Source organism: Barbatula barbatula (genome assembly GCF_947034865.1).
Source record: "Barbatula barbatula genome assembly, chromosome: 15".
NCBI lineage: Eukaryota > Metazoa > Chordata > Actinopteri > Cypriniformes > Nemacheilidae > Barbatula > Barbatula barbatula.
Genome location: NC_136778.1, coordinates 1,646,382 through 1,667,581, shown reverse-complemented (window position 1 = coordinate 1,667,581; position 21,200 = coordinate 1,646,382). Strand labels below are relative to the sequence as shown.

The following is a 21,200-nucleotide window of genomic DNA, read 5'->3' as shown; positions in this document are numbered from 1 at the left end:
AGGCTCGGTGTCGCTCGGCGGCCGCTGACTCCTACGGCAGAAACCAGCCGGCATCACGCAAGTCCCAACATGGTCGATATGAGCCGCTTGTTCGCACGCGACCATCACGGTTGCGTTTTCCCTGTCCCAGCACTTGAGGGGCAATACAAATTCGTATAAAATAGCCCATTGATGTTTGATGGTCAGGTTCACAGATGGGTTTATAACCTGAAGGCACTTTTATAATGGCAGAAAGTCTGGGATGGAAGGTGAACATTGAAGCAGTCGGCATCTGCTGCTGGGGAACGTGCGCACAGTGTGGTGAATACAGGCTGCTACTCATGTCGGGGTAAAAAGCAAAGTCTTACCGACGTTTTATTTGCGTCTTTAAGCAAATAGCAAGACAAAGAAAAGCAGACGTCGGCGTTAAAGTATAAGAGAAGGAGCATAGTGTGAAATCCTTTTGTAGCCCGAAAAAGAAAACTGAATCCAAACAAAAGATCCGATAACAGAGAGGATGGAAGAAATCCCTTATGCGAAACTCGCTTCTTCTCAAGGAAATCTTTACAGTCACATGTTGAAGTTGTCATTGTGCTTTTCTGACTGTTCTCTGGTCAGCGCTAGAACACTCGACTCATGGCGTTGTTTCATCAGAGAGACGTTGGTAAATCTTTATTACTTTTCCGTGTTGGTTTGTTCTTGTGTCATGAATTTATTCCATGTCGGGCCGGCGCTGCGGCTCTCTGCAGTCTGAATGCATGAATCTTTGGTGATCAAATATTAAGGGACTCGTCTCCAGTCTTTCCCATGTGGAATGTCACCTCTGACGAAAGAACAGGGTAAAAAATAGTGTGACGCACAATGGCCATGTATTGAAGACTCTGTGTGGAGCTCTTCCTCTGATAGCTGTAACAAAGAGAGAGGGATGTAAGATTCAACAAAGCAAGATGATAGTATATGTGTTATAAAGATCTCAGTTTTTAATATTTTAGGATGCACACGTCTCTGTATTTGTGAAGTCAGTCTCTACGAAACCTCAGAAGAGAGATCAATACTCAACATCGCTAACACATAAAATGATGAAACATGATGAAATATTTCTGCTTCATGATCTTAATAATTAAAGTGACTTTTTGTCATAATTTCAATGCTAATCTTGATTCGTAATGAAAAAGATTTCACATGGAACACACACACACACGGAAAAAAATAAAAATAGTGTTTCTCTGTCACCATCACCCATGTCAATTCCAGCCAATTACCCTCCTTCATTTCTGTTTTCTGGCTGTTTTTCAGTGTAATTACTGAGCTTTCCTGGACAAAATTGCTCTTGCTGGTGCGCACGCAATTATGGGCCGGTTACCACGGAGACACATGTTTAATACATACGATTGGACGGAGGGTCAGGACACTCCCCCTCCACAAGAAAGACATCATCGATAGCAATGTCGCCCTCGATCCCTGGACCCCGAATTCCCTCGAACATGATCTGAGTCGAAACAGACAGAATATATATATAAAAATATATATATATATTAAAAAATATCATAAAGTCACATGTACATCCTCACTTATTTATGCAATGTTAAACATTTTTGTTGAATATTTAACAGCTGGACGGGTTTGCTTTTTTGAGAAAGCTGTTGCTTTAAGAATACAAACATAGCTTAAATGAATTAAAGGGATGGTTCAGGAAACAATGAAAAGTCAAACCTGTCTGACTTTCTTTTTCAGAACACAAAAAATATATTTTGAAAAACAACACCGAACCCCATTGACTTCCATTATATAGACACAAAATCACAGACACATTTCTGGAAATATCTTCTTTTGTGTTCCACTGAAGAAAGAGTCAAATATATTAAATGACATGAACGTAAATAAATAACAGAAGGTTGGATTTTTAGGTAAACTGTCCCAAAGGCTAGAAGATAAGTTACCGGTTAAATGTTTAAACCATAGTAACTACAAATTAACCATAGAATTTGTAGTTAAATTATGATAATACATATGGCAGGCAATCTGCTCAAGAAAACACTCTTAGTACACTTTTATTATGAAATAAATGTTGGGACAGTTTGGGACATATGGCACAGTACGTTTCTAAAATACGGACCACAGTTACTGACAAATGATCATTTAAAGCCGTTTCATTTTATTTATAAGAATATGAACACAACACATGATTACACACTTTATAAACACAGAGAAGCGTAAGTGACACACCTGGAAAGTGGAAACTGGATGTATAGTAATTTTGGCTTGTTTCCAGCGCTCTCCCTGATTCCCACTGAGGGACCACACTGGCCCCGCGTCTGAGGTCGACTGACCTTTCTGCTTCACAAAAGCATTCAGTGTACCTGTGAGACAAAAAATACATCAATCCATTCATTTACCAGCTAACATCAGTGAAATATCTCCTACAAGAGCAACTTAAAAGGGACAGTTCACCCAAAAGATTGTGTCATTATTTGCTCACACTCGAGTTGTCCCAAATCCAAAGAAAGATATATGGGAAGGATTCTTGTAACTAAACAGATTTTGACCCTCATTGACAACCAAAGAAACTGAATCAATCCGCTGCTCTCCTAGCTTGTGTAAGTTGCTTTGCATAAACATGTCTGTGTAACACCAGGAAAGTCATTTCGTGCTCGAAACAAAACACTACCACTAGAGATGCTGACCGTAGGGTCTCCAAACCCCAACACATTACTAAACATGCTCTCATTTTTCTTACAATCCATCCAGAACACCCATGGGGATAAAGATTCTCATTTAGAGATGAATAAGGTGTTGTCGGACTTGATGAAGGGGGTCTATTGCCTACAGAACAGCATTATTGGAGACGACAGGCTGCGAGTGTTTTGAGCTTTGAGATTTAAGCCGGTAAACAAACTCAAAGAAAAAAAACTACAAAGACGAACTTCGAAGTGAGTCGCATTAATGACCTATGACCTCATGGCAGGTGATGTGACAAAAACAAGTGGTTCTCAACTGGTTTGGAAACGGGACCCACATGTTCATCAGGCCGCGACCCACTATTTTGGGATATATGACGTCATATGCAGTTCATACAAGGTATAAAATACTAACACAAATTAGTGACGAATATGACACCATCCTATAAGTTAAGGCTATTTAATAGCAGTCCCAAACTAGTGTTTTATAAAACAAGTTACGGAAATAACGATAGAATAATGACACTGACATTCAGCCCAAACGCAGATGATGAATTGAGACAGCGAGCGCTCACTCGCCAAAGTGACAACAGCTTTCACGCACGTCTTCCAAAATAAAAGTCTCAAATTAGAAGAAAAATTACAATACGCTTTTTTCGTTGATGTTGTTTCTTAGACTGTACACTCCGTGAACCACATACAGCAGTCTTGCGACCCACTTTTGGGGTGAAAAACATTGATATAAACCACAATGTGAAAACGTGGAAAGGTGATGACGGTGTTACAAATTAAGAAAATGTGCTTGTTTATTAGACAATGGATTGTTAAACAATGCAAATGTTTTTCATTTTTATAGGCTTACCATAAGCTTTAAACAGACTTTCAAAGCCATACAGTTTAAAATGGACACATTTATTACTAATCTTATCCTTAATTAAACGATGGAAATCTCTTTTCTCGTCACACTGATAATTGTGTATTACATTACTTGAATCACGTAAATGGCGTATTTCCATTTATAACAGCGTTTTGTAGTTTGCATCAGTGGATACTATCGCTCAACATTTCTATTGTTATTTCTTTTTTAATATTGTAAGTTTAGCCACTAATGTCGTGCGTTGCACTTGAACCTTAACTTTATTCTTTGATTAGATTGGTCACCACAGCTGCTCTGAAAACAAGTCCCTCCTTCTTACATATTATTGGCCAATGGCCACAGACCTTATTTTGACATTGAGGTCCACTGCTAGACTGCTAGATAGGCTTTTAGGCATTTATTTCACTCATTTTTATACACACCACAGAAAAAATGGCGGGTGCGACCCTGCATGAGAAAATGGATGTGTGCCTTGTTGTGTGTAATGTGATAAACAAACATAAAAATCCTCAAAACATGGTTATTTGGTTACTAAATCTTTGAAAACGATTCTGTTAAATTTTTTTATTAAAATAATGCCTGAATAAGTTTATGTTATGCACTGAATAATTGCACTAATAATAAAAAAAATATTCTCATATAGCAACAAAGAAAACAAAGAAATAACAATATGAGAAAGGCATATAAGAAATTGTCTAAATCTAAACAACGAAAATCTAAAAATAAAAGCTAATTTAAAATATAAATAAAACTAAAAACAAAACTATAATAAGTCTGCCTCAAATTATGCATTGCATCTCAAATAACATAATAAAGCTGAGGTTTGCCAAAGAACAAACTTCTTGTCATAGAGACATGAAATGCTTCACAGTAAATGTTTTTTTATCTTTGATATCTTTTGCTTCAGTAGGATAGCAGAAAATAATACAATAAAATAAAAATAAAACTACTATGAAAAAAAAAATCTACTTTGTGGTTATCTGTAATTTTAATGGACCTTTTTAGGCATTTGGCCAAAAATAAACTGGTATTTCGATGGAAAGTATTGAAGTCTTACCGATGTGTTTGCCATACATGTGATAGTAGAAAGTGAAGCAGTACACCGGTGGGTTGGTGATGCCATGAGGGTTTTTGGGGGCGACATTGAACGCTGGGCTCATGAGACGTGCCGTGTCGCCCTCTTTACGGGGTCTGGATGTCTCGATGTACATGTAGAAACCTGTGAAGGAGACAAAATGCGAAAACCACGAGAGAACATGTTTAACATCATTTAAAAAACAGAAAAGTGTTCCTACATCCATCAGCGCTTCAATTCTTTCATAAAAGAATGTTAAAAAACATTTTCCAAGATATGTAGAGTGATGTCATCAGAAAGTTGCTACATTTTACTTTTCCTAAAGCCACCCGTCAATGCAAAACACCGTGAAAGATCTTCAAATAAAGGCTTGATTTTTCCCTCTTGAATTTTGGGGTGCACCACATAAATTCTCTGCTGAAAGAAAGCAAATCTCGGCACATGTATGATTCTTCCGTGGAGCGTGAGCTCATTGAAAGTGTGCCTGTGAAAAGCCTCCAGCCGAAATCAAACAGAATTTCTCGTCTTGAATTTGATCACGGATAATTAAACTCTCTGTAGGACTCTTGACGGTAATGAAACGGCCGACAGTCGGACGGCATTAGGATGATTAAAGCCAATGTATTATTTACACGAGCGGCTCTCCCACAGAGGACAAAGACAACCGGCCTTCCTTCCCTCCGGAGTTTCTACTCGCTATCAAGCTCCTCCGTGTCAATGAAACGGAGGACGTTTTTTACACGTGCCATAGCCTGCCGGGGGGGGGGTATTGTCTCAATTTGGGAACAGACAAGCTCATTTGCCAAACTTCATCTGAACGAAATTGCTCAGAGCGGTAATTGGTACCCGGGCGGATGTGAATGCAATTTAAGATACGCTTGGAAATCAACGTGAGGATTAGAAGTTTCTCGCTGGCAAAATTCCAGAACTTTCCATCCGGGAACGGTGCGGAAATAAACCTCTTATGACAAAATGATGATTTTATAATGGGGTGGGGTTGTCAGGCTGACGGGTACCAGACACCTTACCCTGCTTAGATCCGCTGCGGTCTGCGCTGGGCCCCGTGTTCGGAGTGTATTTAGTGTCACGGGTGGCTGCGCTGTGTCTCATCCAATCAAAGTCGTCGTTTTTGTCCTGGGTGAACATGCAGATGGGATCCTCTTCAAAACTACAATGAAACTCTCCTGAGAGAAACAAGAGAGACGATGATTACAGGAATTAAAGGAAAAATGATCTCTGTCATTGTTTACTCTTGTGACATAAAAGATGTAAAGCAGTGACAAAAGTCAAACAGATTCGAAACAACACGAGCAAATAACAACAGCATATTCATGACTCCTTCAACACGAACCAATGACATACTAAATCTCATATCAGATTTTCGAACCCTCTTCTGATGACTGATACGGTGTAAAGCCATTAACATTCAGCAGGTGTTGTTTGTTGCTAAATATTCATTGATTTTATTAAAATCTGAAGATGCCGAGCGCCGTGACCTTCGCATCACGATCCTCTGAAGTGTTTGGAGTAAGTGGGATTTATGGGCGTCAGAGGGCCGCTGCCTCTCGACTCCTGAACTCGCTGCACGCATGAGAATTTAAATGGAGGTTTTACCCCGGCGGCACAGCTAATGCTACTTCAACCGCGAGAGCTCGGGAGCTCATCGTGAGCGTGAGACGGGATGAGAGAGACAGTAATGATGGGAAAGAGAGGAATGACAGAAGAAGCATCTGCGCTGCCACAACATCCTAACACGCGATAGCAAACAATGTACTGTGATACCAAACCACACAATTTCTTTTGAAAGCCTGATAAATGTGAAATGAATAGCTCTCAATTATTCTTCAATGGTGAATGTTTGTAATGAATGTTAGTAGTAGTACTGATATCAGTGATACAGGTTTTCACCGTCAAAAAACGATGGTGTTAAAGAAATAAGAAACAGACCGCCTTTATATTGTTTCTACATTGATTTGGAGATTAAACGGGAAATTATTCGAATCTAAAAGTATAATTTGTCACATCATCGTCATGTGTGCTAAACAAATGTGCTATTAATAATTACAGTTTTGAATCGATTAACATATTAACACATGATGATATTGTAAATAATTCAGCACCCATTTAAAGTACATGCCTTAAGAGCCACAATGGTTACAAGCTCTCTAATCCAGTGGTTCTCAAACATTTTCATCGTAAGACCCCCTTTGTGAAGAGTGCATCCCTTTGTGGCCCCCCCAAATAAAGACATATTCTTAAACTTAGAATTGTAATTAAATCATCAACATATTCAGTTTTACAATGCTAGAACATCAATTATTTTGGTAGGTAATCTTATTTCTTTGATGTTTTATTGCCTCAAATTGATGAGAAGTTTGTAAATGTCTGGATCCATCTTGTGGGCCACAACCCCCAGTTTGAGAATCAATGCTCTACTCTTTACACTTGTAATTTGTTGGCCAATAAAAGTAGAAAACACGAAATAAACTAGATGAAAGATATCGTTTTAATACAGTCATTGTGAATTCTTTTGGCCATGATAACCATAAAGAACAGTGAGCCCTATGATGTTCTATATGTTTATTTGAGAAGATGGATACTTATATAAATATATAAAATACTCACTCAGATGTGGGTTGACAGGAACTGTAACGAGAAAAGATAACAACATTTATTAAACACGGAAACAGGTAATTTTACATTTTTATTTGTTAGTAAACAATCATAATTTCAAATGCATTTAGATAAAATGTAACTGTTTTTGTTGCCGTTCCTTTAAAACGTTTAGACATTCTGTAAATTGTAACTTTTGAGCGACACTTTGTGCAAAGACGTAAGCGCAAATGGGAACACATCTGCTTTATATCTTTATTATTGTTCTCGGTGTAAACAGGTCTCAGTGTCACGTAATACATCAAAAGAAGATCCTGTTTCCATCATCAGATCCCTTTAAGATCATTAGATCAGATTTCTTCAGTCTGACAGACGAATGCATCTTTAACTGTGATCAGAAGAAAACACAGAGGACAAAGGGAACATGATCAACAACGCTTATAGTCTCCACCAATCCCAGCGCGTCTTGCCAAACCATATTCCCCGAAGACCGAATTAACCATCGCGATTATATAGCGAACCAGAACTGACCGTCATCTTTAAGTGGAACACGAATTCATTACCGTCAACATGAGGATGTGATGTAATTTCATGAAATGTTGCTTTCACATTAACGTGTCTTAGTAACTGATGTAAGGAGATGATCCGGCTGATAGTAAACAAGAGCACAGCATCACTCGGCAGCAATGAATCCAGAAACAGACAGCAGATATTGGGAGACGCTGTTCTGCCGTTCAGGTTGTGCTTTAGAAAGCGACCGAATGAAACAATTGTGTTTCATCAGAGATCGGAAACACACGTCTAACCATTTAAAAAAAAAAGCCAATTTTGTATCCAAATGTTTAAGGTCAAAGTGTACAGATCTCTTCCCATTCTATCACAAGTTCATTTCTCAACATAGTGTCGCAAGCGAGAAAACAAGAACACTCCATCCAGACAGCGAGGTCAAGGGAACGTAATAGCGCTGTTCGTCTTTTTCTCACGTGGAATAAAATCATTCTCAACTGTCGGAAGGTGCTTGAGCATTTCAATCATTGATTTCTGTCACACTGAATAGATAGTGCGCATCCGCTTAACCCACAAACTGAGTTACTGCCGAGCGATTCACGAAACACTGTGTGTTCTCAAAGAATTGATTCGAACACACTTCATTTAACTCCACTGATCTCCAATCAGCTCGAAGCAAATGTGTCCAACAACACTGGATCAGAAACTGGCTTTTTAGCCATTTCTACAAGAATTTTTTTTATATAATATAAAACATGACAAATAATCAAAATAAAATAGAATTTCAAAAATGACAAAATGTCATGGTGTGGACTTAATTACAAAATGTCTCCACAACAAAGGTAATATTGACCTTGTTGGTTCATTGTTTGGCCTTACCACACACACACACACACATATTGTGAAATTTGATGTGCACACTATTATGGCTGATATTACCCACAATTCCAAAACTGGAAAAACTGTCAAACTTACCACTATAGGTGACGACCCTGATGGCAGAGTCTCCCTCTCCGAAACGTGTGATGGGCGTCAGTCGAACCACATACGCCTCGGGTCTGATGAGCTCCGTCAGATTGTGAGTGATCAGTTCTCCCTTCTGAATGTTTCCATCCACCGGAATCTCCTGTTCCCACCACCTCTGCTGTCCTGTCTGCAGGAGAGAATTTAAACGTCACACCAGCTGTCAGGACCCCCGCGCCCCTGTCGCCGTGGATTCAAAGGTGTCTGTCGGCTAATTTAATGAGACAAAGTGGTCAAATCAGTGCCAGGACAGCGCCCTTGCGCGCCCTAACATTTTTACCGCAGTCAGGGTTGACGGCACAGACAAGAAAGTCGATGGCACGGACCTTCCGGTCTTCAGAAAAAATAAATGGCTTTGGTTTCCTTTCAGAACGGGAAGACCGGAGGAGATTCTCTGTCAACGTAGGGATATCTTACACAAACAACAAAGTGTGGAAGAAAAACCCAAGAGCTGATTTGATCACGTTCTCAGATCTGATCTCGTTCATTTCTGTCCATCAACAACCTCGACTCAACTATATTGGTTTTGCTATTGGTATTGTTACTACACTCTGTCACCTACCAAGATACCAAATCCTGCTTACCTGCTCGGTTTCTGCCAAAGAGTCACGGGCATCATTAGCTATCGTAGTTAGATGCTTCTGTTACAAACTTGGCTTTCTTGCATAAAACACAAATTGTATAGTCTTATTAAGCTGCTGTTTTAACACCTCTTAAGGAAGGTTTTATCTTCTGTGTCAGACCTATGCCTTTTTTTATACGTGTGCGTTGTTGTCCGCGTCGATAGGCAATGGCCACTATGCGTTATTTACTAACATCATCTAAGTAATACATTTATTATCAAACTAATACATCTTTTTATTATCTAAGTAATTAATTTTCTATTTATTTTGATAATTAATTCGGAAATGACCGGATGCTTTTACAGACTTTTTGGACCTAAAAGGTTCAAGTACACCAATCACAACGATTGTGGTCCGCGTCTCCTTGTTACATTTTTTGGAGTGGTTCACGTCAGGCTACGGCGTAGGTCCTACGCAGTAGTGAAAATCCGCCCTTAGTCTGTTCCCTTAAAAGTGTTCCAGGTGCAAACAATGTTTGGCTGGAATTATTTTATCCGTTTCGGCCGCTGATTCATCAGGTTTCTTTTAAACTTCATCACCTTCCTTAAAATTAACGACTCTACCTGTCAACTCCACAGAAGATTTCGCAAGATCTGATCAAAAGAGAACAGAAAACTACTGGTTCTTTAGTAGCAGATATTGGGGATCATTCGTGGACCCTATAACCTGATCGACAGCGGACTCACAGATCAATTGAGCAAGCAGGAGATGGTGTCTTGGAGAAGAGAATGAGGAAAAAACAAGAATACAGATAAGTAATGTGTTCCTGAGTAAGCATTGTTAAACTCATGGGTATGATTCTCAGGGCACAAACATCAACATATTGAGAAAAAATGGAAATGCAAATGGTAAAACAAAACCCGTCATCATAAGTAGCGCGGGGATATTTGTAGCAATAGCCAACAATACATTGTATGATACAAAATTACAGATTTTTCTTTAATGTCAAAGTCATGTAGGATATTAAGTCAAGATCATGTTCCATGGAGATGTTTTGTAAATGTACTTTTACATAACGTTATTTTTGTGAGTGGTTGCAGCAAAATCGCTAACAAAAAAGACCGGAAACCCACCTACAAACTTCTCTCGCTGCAGAAATGTATGTATGGGTGAACTATCACTTTAAAACTTCAGCGCCTCCGATTAACAACTTCAACGACAATTTTCTCAATACTTCGATTTTTTGCACCCTCAGATTCCAGATTTTCAAGTATTTGTATCTCGGCCGAATATTGTCCTGTCCTAACAAACCATGCATTTATTCAGCTTTCAGATAATGTATAACTCTCAATTTCAGAAAATGATATATATATACTAAATGTATACAATTAAAATATGACAACAATTTCCATTCAATTAGAATTTAGAGATTAAACGATCTGTGTACTTATTGACTGGATGATACAATACAGACATGAATTATTCAATTCACAAGCATTGCCAAAGTTATTCTGGAGTATTTTCTCTTTCTTCATGTAATAATAAACAGACTCGATGGCGAGACCAGATCTCCGTGTGGATCATACTGGCGGCTGTCAGACTCACTGCTCTCAAAAATATCAATGGATTATTACAAATAACAGCAAAAGAAATGTCTGGAAAGTTTTCCCGCTGATACACTGCAGCAAAAGAAGTAAATAACTCATCTAAATGTGTCTAAGCCTTTGGACAGTACTGTTTATATTTATACAGTATCAGAATTTATATATGATTTAATGTATGTAGTATGTATTTCTACATCTTTACTGAACTTTACTATAAATGTGTACTATGGTTTGACAAAGCAAGAATTCAGATAAAGAGCTTTAAATAATATACAAATAGGATGTGAAATGTATCTTCTTTGTTAGAACCTTATACAGTGTTATTTTTATGTGAAATGATGACTCACATTAATTTTCCACATCAACATTATACAGTTTGGTGTTGCACCAGTGGACAGCAAAACATTTCCAGAAAATTAACTTATTTGAAGAATATTTACATGACCTTACATCGGATTCTTCATCTATTGGAAGCTGTCTGTGGGATTACACCATTTAAAATTGAGATGTTACATCAAAGGACAAGGTTTTCAGTGACAAAATGTATCAAGCTCCTACACGTTAAGAATATATGGATGAAAAAAGAGTAAGAGCCATTTACTTAAACAGACACTTGTAAAACGATGCCTATTTATTAACATTTTATGCTTTTCAATTTACAAAAGACGTACGACAAAGACATTTTAACCATTTACTGGTTTTTAAATGACGACAATACACATGATATTCATTTTTATCTTGTGTAACGACAACCTGACACTTGCACAGTACGTGTTGACACCGGCAGAATCTGATCTCATTACACAAACATTACAGTAGCTGTTCTGTTGATCATAAACACTTTCCAGAGTAAATCACACAGAAGAATGTCAAGCACCTACATGCAGTACTATAATATACGAAACACTGAACGAAATCTTATAAAGCTCTCTCGGATCGTTGTGAAAATATATTCAGATGCGAATGAATCGTCTACGAGGACTGTAACCTGTGTGATGGTGATTCTCACGTTTCAATCAAGGTTTTTGAGAATTTATTTTCGAGCTGCCTCTCAAAAGAGCCAGAGAAAATCCTCCCTCACGCTGCCGTGAAACGCAGAGGCTTCAGTATTAATTCAAAGGCAGAGCTGTGGGGAAATGATAATGATTCTGGGGAACGGCGAGGAGTCCACGGCACTGTGCTAAAAATAAGCTCACATCTCTGACTTCTGCCCGACGTGCTGCGGCACAATCCCCGGCATGCGGGGGAATGCTTATTTATTTATTCTCTTTCCTGACCTTGTTCAAACACGTTGTACAGAACCAGTTCAACGGGGGATGCGAAACACTTCTCATTTACCTGCAGCTGGACGACATCACGACACTCAACATCGATGCAGGAAAAAACTTAAAAACGAAGAAAACAAGCTAAAATCACATTACAAAAAACACACTTTAAATTTAATGTTATCTTAAAGTCCCAGTGAAATAAAAAATTACAATGCCTATTTTTTCATGAAATATTGTAGCGTCTTATGTAAATAGTTTATTATGAGGGCCATTCTCTTTTTAAAATTCGTTTGCCCTTCTGAAAATGCACTTCACTGACTATCTATCGTAAATGACGAGTGATAGACGTCTTGGGCGGAGCATCCGTTAACTCCCCCCTTCAACTGTCAGTCTGCTACATCCAATCAAATGGCAAAGACATTCAACACATTCAAAATAGATGCAAACACATATCTGATCATTATTTCATGATTGTAATTTATACATAAAGATGCAGCACACAAGAACTCTGTAACGCTTAGATAAATGAGAAACCGCATGAAAAGATTAACTTCTCATTACAACGGAAACGTGTGTCAAGAGAAATTAAGAGAGAAATGCACATCTTTTACAATTATTCAACAGCACTTCGAATCATGGGGATATAATATACAAGGATATAAACGCACAAAGGATATAACACACAAAAAATGAACGAAGCTAAAAGTGGCATTATTTCTAAAGTAAAGTTGAAGTAAAGTTTTACCTGTCGTATTCCCAGGCGATATGCCATGATCCGGTCCACAGCATTAGGATTCATCTGTGTCCACTGCAGCTTGAAGCCATAAACGCGCGGTCTGTTCTGCCACAGCGGACTGTATGTGTCATAGTAAAACTCAGGCGCGTACGCTTTTCCTGCAAAAAGATGAAAAACATCAGATGATCATCTGTATTTAAACATTTATACAGTGTTCACCAGCTCTCAAAATAACAACAATATTTCTAAACAGCATAAAGGAAAATTACTTTTTGAAGAAAAACAAAAAACGGACTTTATACATTGGCACTAGTTTCATTTATTTGAGTTTTAACAATGCGTTAACTATCTTCATCTCTGGAGTATATGTGCAGAAGTTCATCACTTTTCTAGGCGTTTTTCATATGAATGCATTTGGAAGACCCTGATTAAAAAAACAATAGAAACCATTAAATAAGTTATAATGGTTTTAAAGGGATTTGTATTGGTTTAAATGGAAAATGTATGGTATACAAATATGGCATGTGATGTAGCCTATTGGAATCATGCCCAAAGTGCACTACAAAAAGGATATTTGTAATGGTTTTAATGGAAATAGCTAATGGTTCATAATAGTATTTTAATGGAAACCATTAGAATTCCTGTAATGGTTTCTGTTGGGTTTCTATTTCAGCAGGGGATGCTTGTTCACAAACTTACCAAACAACATTCATTTTCGTAAATATAATGAGGAAAAATATTATTTATTATATTATTAATTTAAAACTCAACTTAATTTGTCTGTTGACAATAGCCGTGTCTGAATTCGTTCACTATTCCCTATATAGCGAATGATAAATAGTGCACTACATGGGGAAGCAGTGAATAAGAATTAGTGTACGATTTTGGACAACTGACGTAATATATCCTACGACTGACAGTGCTGTCCCATACATTCCATGTATCCAGGTGATTCGCGCTGTATCATGGGAAATAGTGAGTGATGCTGCGTCCTTCTTATACTATGCGCTATGCCTTTATATACACTTTTTCATAACAAAAACAGTACATACTTTAGTGTGTTGCAAAACAATTTGCTTGCACTGGGACTAACAGGAGACCTGCCTGTTGTTGCCTAGACAATATTGTGGCCATTAATTGTCACACACAGCTCTTCTTTCCATTAAGGTATATATTAGATCATTATTTTGTATGTTCACTGTATAATTACATTTGTTCATTTAGTTACTAAACTCCGCCTACTCGCTGTGAATTGTGGGAAATATCAGCCATAACAGTGTGCATAATTCTGCAAATCGAATTTCTACCGGAAGTAGTAGATCATCCGGGAATCTTTGGAATACTCTTTTCAACATATTATGATTTGGAGCATATTTTACTTTCAAATACTATTTAGGACCGATAGTATGTGGATTTGGATGCAGCACAAAACAAAATATATTATTGTATACCTAACCCATAACCAATAATCCATAATCCAGCCATAACCCAGCCATAACCCATAACCCATAATCCAGCCATAACCCATAACCCATAACCCAGCCATAACCCATAACCCATAACCCAGCCATAACCCATAACCAATAACCCATAACCCAGCCATAACCCATAACCCATAACCCATAACCCATAACCCAGCCATAACCCATAACCAATAACCCATAACCCAGCCATAACCCATAACCCATAACCGATAACCGATAACCCATAATCCAGCCATAACCCATAACCAATAACCCATAACCCAGCCATAACCCATAACCAATAACCCATAACCCATCCATAACCCATAACCCATAACCCATAACCCAGCCATAACCCATAACCAATAACCCATAACCCAGCCATAACCCATAACCCATAACCGATAACCCATAATCCAGCCATAACCCATAACCAATAACCCATAACCCAGCCATAACCCATAACCCAGCCATAACCAATAACCCATAACCCATAATCCAGACATAACCCATAACCCATAACCAATAACCCATAACCCAGCCATAACCCATAATCCAGCCATAACCCATAACCCATAATCCAGCCATAACCCAGCCATAACCCAGCCATAACCCATAACCCATAACCCAGCCATAACCCATAACCAATAACCCATAACCGATAACCCATAATCCAGCCATAACCCATAACCCATAATCCAGCCATAATCCATAACCCATAACCCATAATCCAGCCATAACCCATAACCAATAACCCATAACCCAGCAATAACCCATAACCCAGCCATAACCCATAACCCAGCCATAACCCATAACCCAGCCATAACCCATAACCCAGCCATAACCCATAACCCATAACCCACCCATAACCCATAACCCATAACCCATAACCCAGCCATGACCCATAACCCATAACCCATAACCCAGCCATGACCCATAACCCATAACCCATAACCCAGCCATAACCCATAACCCATAACCCAGCCATAACCCAGCCATAACCCATAACCCATAATCCAGCCATAACCCATAACCAATAACCCATAACCCATAACCCAGCCATGACCCATAACCCATAACCCATAACCCAGCCATGACCCATAACCCATAACCCATAACCCATAACCCATAACCCATAATCCAGCCATAACCCATAACCCATAACCCATGACCCATAACCCAGCCATAACCCAGCCATGACCCATAACCCATCCGTGTTTTCCGAAGTCGCACTACTATATAGTACGAGTCATGACTGTATCAAAACAATGGTATATTTGTGGTTTCCATGGTTTAACAAGTAACTACAGTGTTTTGGGTTTTGTTTAAAGTAAAAACAACAATTTTCACAAGTAGTATAGGAGTGATTCTTAACAGCTTCACAGGCAACAGACACTTTCAAAACAGGGAGTAGAAACAACAGAAAACATGAAACTTTGTTCTTTTTGTGAATGTAACTCGTTCTCTCTCTCAGCTGGTCGTTGACTGTGTCTATGCGTGTGTGCGTGACTATCACTCTCTCTTTCAGCTGGCAGTGAAATGTGTGTGTGTGTCGGCTGTGATGAGACAGAGATGTAGCCGTATTGACGCTGGGGAATGAGAAGTTAGTGATCTCAGTCAGACACCTCATAAACCTGCCGCTGCTGTGTGCGTGTCACTCGTGACTTATTACCCCACTGCGGTGGGCCGGCCACGTTCAATGGTGTACAGATTTAACCTCGCAGGCTGAGAACCGGGCCATCTTTATCCCACCGGGGGTCTGTTTGTGCGCATCATGAGCCAATTCGCCAGCAGATATATGAGGGACAACAAAAACACCGAAGATAAAGCCAGCGGCGCTGGAAAAGCCCTCAGTGATACTGATGGATCATGGGTCAAATTAAGAGCGTCCCTGCTCTATTGGATGTTAAATACACGATTCCTTGGTTATTTCAGTGCAATCTGGCATCAATTAATCACAGACGAAAAGAAGATTTTTGGAGTAATGTTGTGTTCATATAATGGAAGTCAATAGGGTTCATTGTTTTTCAGCCATTCTTCAATATATCTTTGCGTTCTGCGGGACAAAGAAAGTCAAACAGGTTTGAAATGACACGATGTTGATTAAATGAGAAAAGAGTTCATTTCTGTCTCTTTAATATCACATAATGTAAACGTGATATTGCTCGTGGGAATTACATGTAGAGGAAAGACTGTGTTTTTTTTTAAACAAATCTCGGGCAAAACATTTCATCTTCGCGACCACGGCACAAGCAAACTGTTCCACCTCCTCGAGCCCGCTGCAGAAAATAACATGTTATTGTTCCAGCAGATTTACCGGCTCAACGCTCAATTCGGAGTAAAGCTTAGAGAGAAAATTGCAACTGTAAACCTTGTTGAACAGCGTGAGGCCAACACAGAAATGAAGGAACGAGAACTTCTTCAGCTCTGGAGTACGTGTGCAGAACATCATCGCTTTTCAAGGGCGATTTAAGGCTGCTGATGCTTTTATTACTTCAAGTTTTACACGTAACTGAGCAACAGAAACACTTGCATCAGAATCTACTTTCACCCTCTTAACTGAATTCTGTCTGAACGTGCATCTTGATAAAACAATGACATTGGTATGTAATGGACAAAGCGTGTTTTGTACAGAAGGATGCTCTCTTCCAGCACAGAGCATGCCAACATCACGTCATTCTGAGAGCTCATTGATACAGTATATTATCTGGCTATGAACATTCAGCAGCGCATGTCTCTCATTATCAGTAATTTACCTTAAAACGGAAACTACTCTAGCGTTAAATTAAACTCACTCCAATAAAACAAAAGCACACAAAGCGAAGCACACAAAAGCATTTCTCCGCGCAAAACGCCGTCTGGCTTTCTGTTCACACGCTCTCTTAAATATCGGGCAAGAATTATTCATGTACAAAGCAGCATATGGATTTTGTCGCGGTCAGATTCTGACACGGTCCTGATCATTGTTTGCTAGCGTTTGACTGGTGGAGCTGGTATCTGTGGGTGATGTTGGACAGGCTTCCCATGAAAGCTGAACCAGCAGATGTCCACCCAGTCTGGTGTCGCGATCTGATTTCTGCCCAAGTGACCTGAAGGTACGCTGTTTGAGAAAACCTTTTTAAAGTAAATCCTGCTAAACCCAATTTATTTAAAGGGATAGTTCTATATAAAACTGTCAATCAAGATCGTCAGTCGGTGATGTCACGTCAAAATTTCTCTCATACAGTATATCACTCACCATCATGCAGTCCCAAATGTATGAATTCAATTCTTCATCAAAACACAATGTTTGACACAAAGGTTTATTAAAAAAATATAAACTGTATTATGGTTTTATGTTATTTTTCAAAGTTATAAAACTAATCCAGTTAAACTTTGTTTGTGTAGAAAGTAAATTATGAAAGAAAAATGGTTTGGTAAACATTCTTTAAAATTCAGGAAATTATGAAAAAATTGCCAATAGCCATGATTATATAATACTGTGTATTCAAGTATTAGTAAAGCTGGAATAAAGTGTTTTTTTTCAGCAAAATATTTTTTGGCAATAGACAAAAAACAACTTTTATGGGTCAAAATTATTTTTCTTTTATGCCAAACATTTTGAGGATATTAACTCAAGATATTTATTACATTTCCAACCGTAAATATATCAATAATTTTTATTTTAATAGTAATATGCAAAATGTAAGGACTTCGTCTGGGCAACTTTAAAAGTGATTTTCTCAGTATTTAAATTTCTTTACACCCTCAGATTACAGAGATTGAAATAGTTGTATCTCGGTCAAATACTATCATTGATCCGAACAAATCATACATTAATGGAAAGCTCATATTTATTCAGCTTTCAGATGACGTCTTAATCTTACGTTAGAGAAAAATGACCCATAAGACTGGTTTCGTGGTCCAGGGTCACATATTCATACAACAAAATAATCTGGCAGCCATGAACGTTTTGTGAAAATTATTAATAATTTTAGTGCTGGCTGGAAACTCTAGAAATCGCTGGTTAGCCATTTTTCATTAAATTTCAAGCAAAATAACTATATTGATTTATACTGCTCCTGTAATATAATGGTCACATCAGTGCCAATAACTGTATCTTTGCCGTGAAATTATAAAGTCCCATCTGCATTCTGGGCAGTTTTGAGATAAAAAGCTATAAAGTTTTTTATGCTTTCTATTAGACTTGACGTTTGTTTTCTAAAAAGTACCAAAATGTGCACAAAAGGATAAAAACATTACATATATCACAGAATATATAAATAACTTAATTTTTAAAAAAATAACATATTTTAATTCAAAGGAGACAATATTGCACAATAACGTTAAGGGCTCATGGTCCATTCCTGACTCCTTATCTTCAGTTTGCTGTCAAATAAAAATCTGAAAGGTGAAAAAGAGAATGTTGGTCAAACCATTCACCCCTTCATCAAACTACCACTTTTAACTTTACCAGTGTGTTGTTTGGAACTGAAGATGCGAAACAAATCTTATAGCATCCACAGACATCTGCATGTACGTTGAAAAGAGAAACAAGCTTTTTACTTCCTTCCCTGTGAGTACAATCCCAGATCCATTATCCCTACAGAGAACAGCAGATTTTGGGAGAAACGTGAGCCAGATTTCAAGGGTTATCAGACATTGAACATCTGATTCTCTCTGGAGAACAGAGACCTCGTGACTCTGGCACGATCCTTCATGACCAGATGGCAGAAATAGTAGCGCTTTGGGAAAGAGATGAGTTCTGAACGACTGGCACATTGACCATCAAACTGACCGCCACAAAGCACATAGCTGGAGGCCAAAGAGCTCAGTTCCACCCGACCCGCAATCGACAAAAAACACCTAAGCCAGGAAAAAAGAATGAAAGGACAAAGGCCAACCGACCAAAAACCCTGAAGACAGAGCCAAGATTTTCATCCCATCATATGATTCTGTCATTATATTCACACATCAGAGGACCCGCCAAGAGTCTACAGGAACAATTCACCCAAAATCAAAAATTCTATTCATTTTCACTTGCCCTCACACCAGAGATTCTGAAACCAATCCAAATGTTCATGTAATAATCATTTCTAGATGTATTGTGGTCATTCCAGTCCGGTGTCTGTTGAATTTCAACATAAATGTGAAAGACACATGAAAACTGTGATCAAAATCCAGGTAATCACATAAGAAAATACATTTTTGAACTTTTCAAAATACATGTAGAAATATGACGGTTGTATTGCTTAAAAGTGAATATGAACTTGTTTTCTTTACAATAATTAAGGTCTGAAAAAAATACAGAGCCTCTTTTCTGTTATTTTGACTTGTTTCTCGAGTTTTTGCAAATAAATGCAAACTATATTTTTATTAGAAATTTGGGAGAATTAATGTTAGTAAAAAAATGACCATTTTACCTAAACACAAACGCATTTTAAAATCAGAAAACTGGTCTCATTCCACGGCTGTACATATTTACTATATTTCATGATTTGATAATACTGTGATTATGTATAATCAATATTTCAAACCTGTGAACTCAAATGGTTCTGCACTGATATATAAATATATATATATTCCCAGTTTCTTCTGCGTTTTGACTTTGCAGAAATAACCAAGTGTGTATTGATCTTGATGTATTGATGTTTCACCTTCACAATCATTTGAGTGACGTTCAGTCTACCGATTCTCAGAAATATTCCTGTGTACAAGTTAAAACAGTATTTTGAAACTACAAATATTGATTTTTGAAGAGAGACTACCCACCCAGTACGGCGACGTGAAATATCACAGCATTGCAAGATTAACAAACCAGAGTACAAAGATTTCCTAAAGGGACAGTTCAACCAAACATTTAAATTCTTTCATCATTTATTCACCATCGTGTCATTTCAGACCTGTCTGAGTTTCTTTTCTCTGAAGAACACAGAAGATATTTAGAAGAACATTGATAACCAAACAACAACCCCATTGACTTCCATCGTATGAACACATTTCTCAAAATATCTTCTGTGTACTCTATCAATGATTTGTTCAAGATAACAACATACAGCAGATGTACTCAATAACTGAAATTAGCAAAAACTAGACTACATATTTTAATCACAAGTGTGAAATATTCAGCACAGCAACTGTTCTGTTACCAAACTTCTCACAAAAAAGATTGAGACACATTGAATGCAAGCATTTTTGAACAAATGAAATCAACAGATTGTCAACAGACCGTCTTGAGTAATGAATCAAGAATCTTCATCATAACTCACTTGGTTGTGTTATATCATTGACATCATCTTAAGTACGTTCTTGAAGCAAAAGATGTTCCATAGAAAACCACTAAAAACAGCTCATTTGACCCATATACCTCAAGAGGCAGAATCGCATGTGCCCTTCACCCAAAACACCCAGAATACATTGCAACGAGGTCAGTGGAAAGTCTTACCAGTAACCAGGAAGGTACAGCGGCCTGGCCCCGCCTCGTTGATGACATCACAGGTATACTCGCCGTAGCCTTCTCGAGCGAGGCTGCGTATGGTGTATTCTGTCTCGTCTCGCGAGTCAAAATGTCCGGCGTGGAGCAGTCGAGAGCCCAGCCTCCATTCGTAACGCAACACACGTGACGGATGCGCCCGCAACACGCGACAGGTCATCGCTACCGGACGTCCCAAACCCTGCCGGACCTCCTGCCAAACCGGCTCCACAGCGGGCGGATCTGTGCGAGAAAGAGATTTATTTGAACAGCAACTCAAACAAACCACAAATATTGATCTCAAGAATGAGATCGAGTTCAGTGTTGACGACTAAACTAGCATCTACAAATAGGGATGTACAC

The 21,200-nt window shown here is 38.4% G+C and overlaps 1 protein-coding gene across 1 annotated transcript in view; it reads right to left on the bottom strand.

Annotated features, from left to right (window-relative positions):
• Positions 1–1,357: 1,357 nt before the first annotated feature.
• The window catches only part of LOC306904548 (MAM domain-containing glycosylphosphatidylinositol anchor protein 2), a gene marked incomplete at both ends in the record, with an annotated part of 90,156 nt that continues 70,313 nt past the window's right edge, over positions 1,358–21,200 (bottom strand). Inside the window, 8 exons of the mRNA XM_079474536.1 lie at positions 1,358–1,468; positions 2,206–2,339; positions 4,592–4,753; positions 5,638–5,793; positions 7,235–7,255; positions 8,705–8,882; positions 12,933–13,081; positions 20,811–21,080. Coding sequence (XP_079330662.1) covers positions 1,358–1,468; positions 2,206–2,339; positions 4,592–4,753; positions 5,638–5,793; positions 7,235–7,255; positions 8,705–8,882; positions 12,933–13,081; positions 20,811–21,080 — 1,181 coding nt within the window. The remainder of the gene's footprint in view (positions 1,469–2,205; positions 2,340–4,591; positions 4,754–5,637; positions 5,794–7,234; positions 7,256–8,704; positions 8,883–12,932; positions 13,082–20,810; positions 21,081–21,200) is intronic.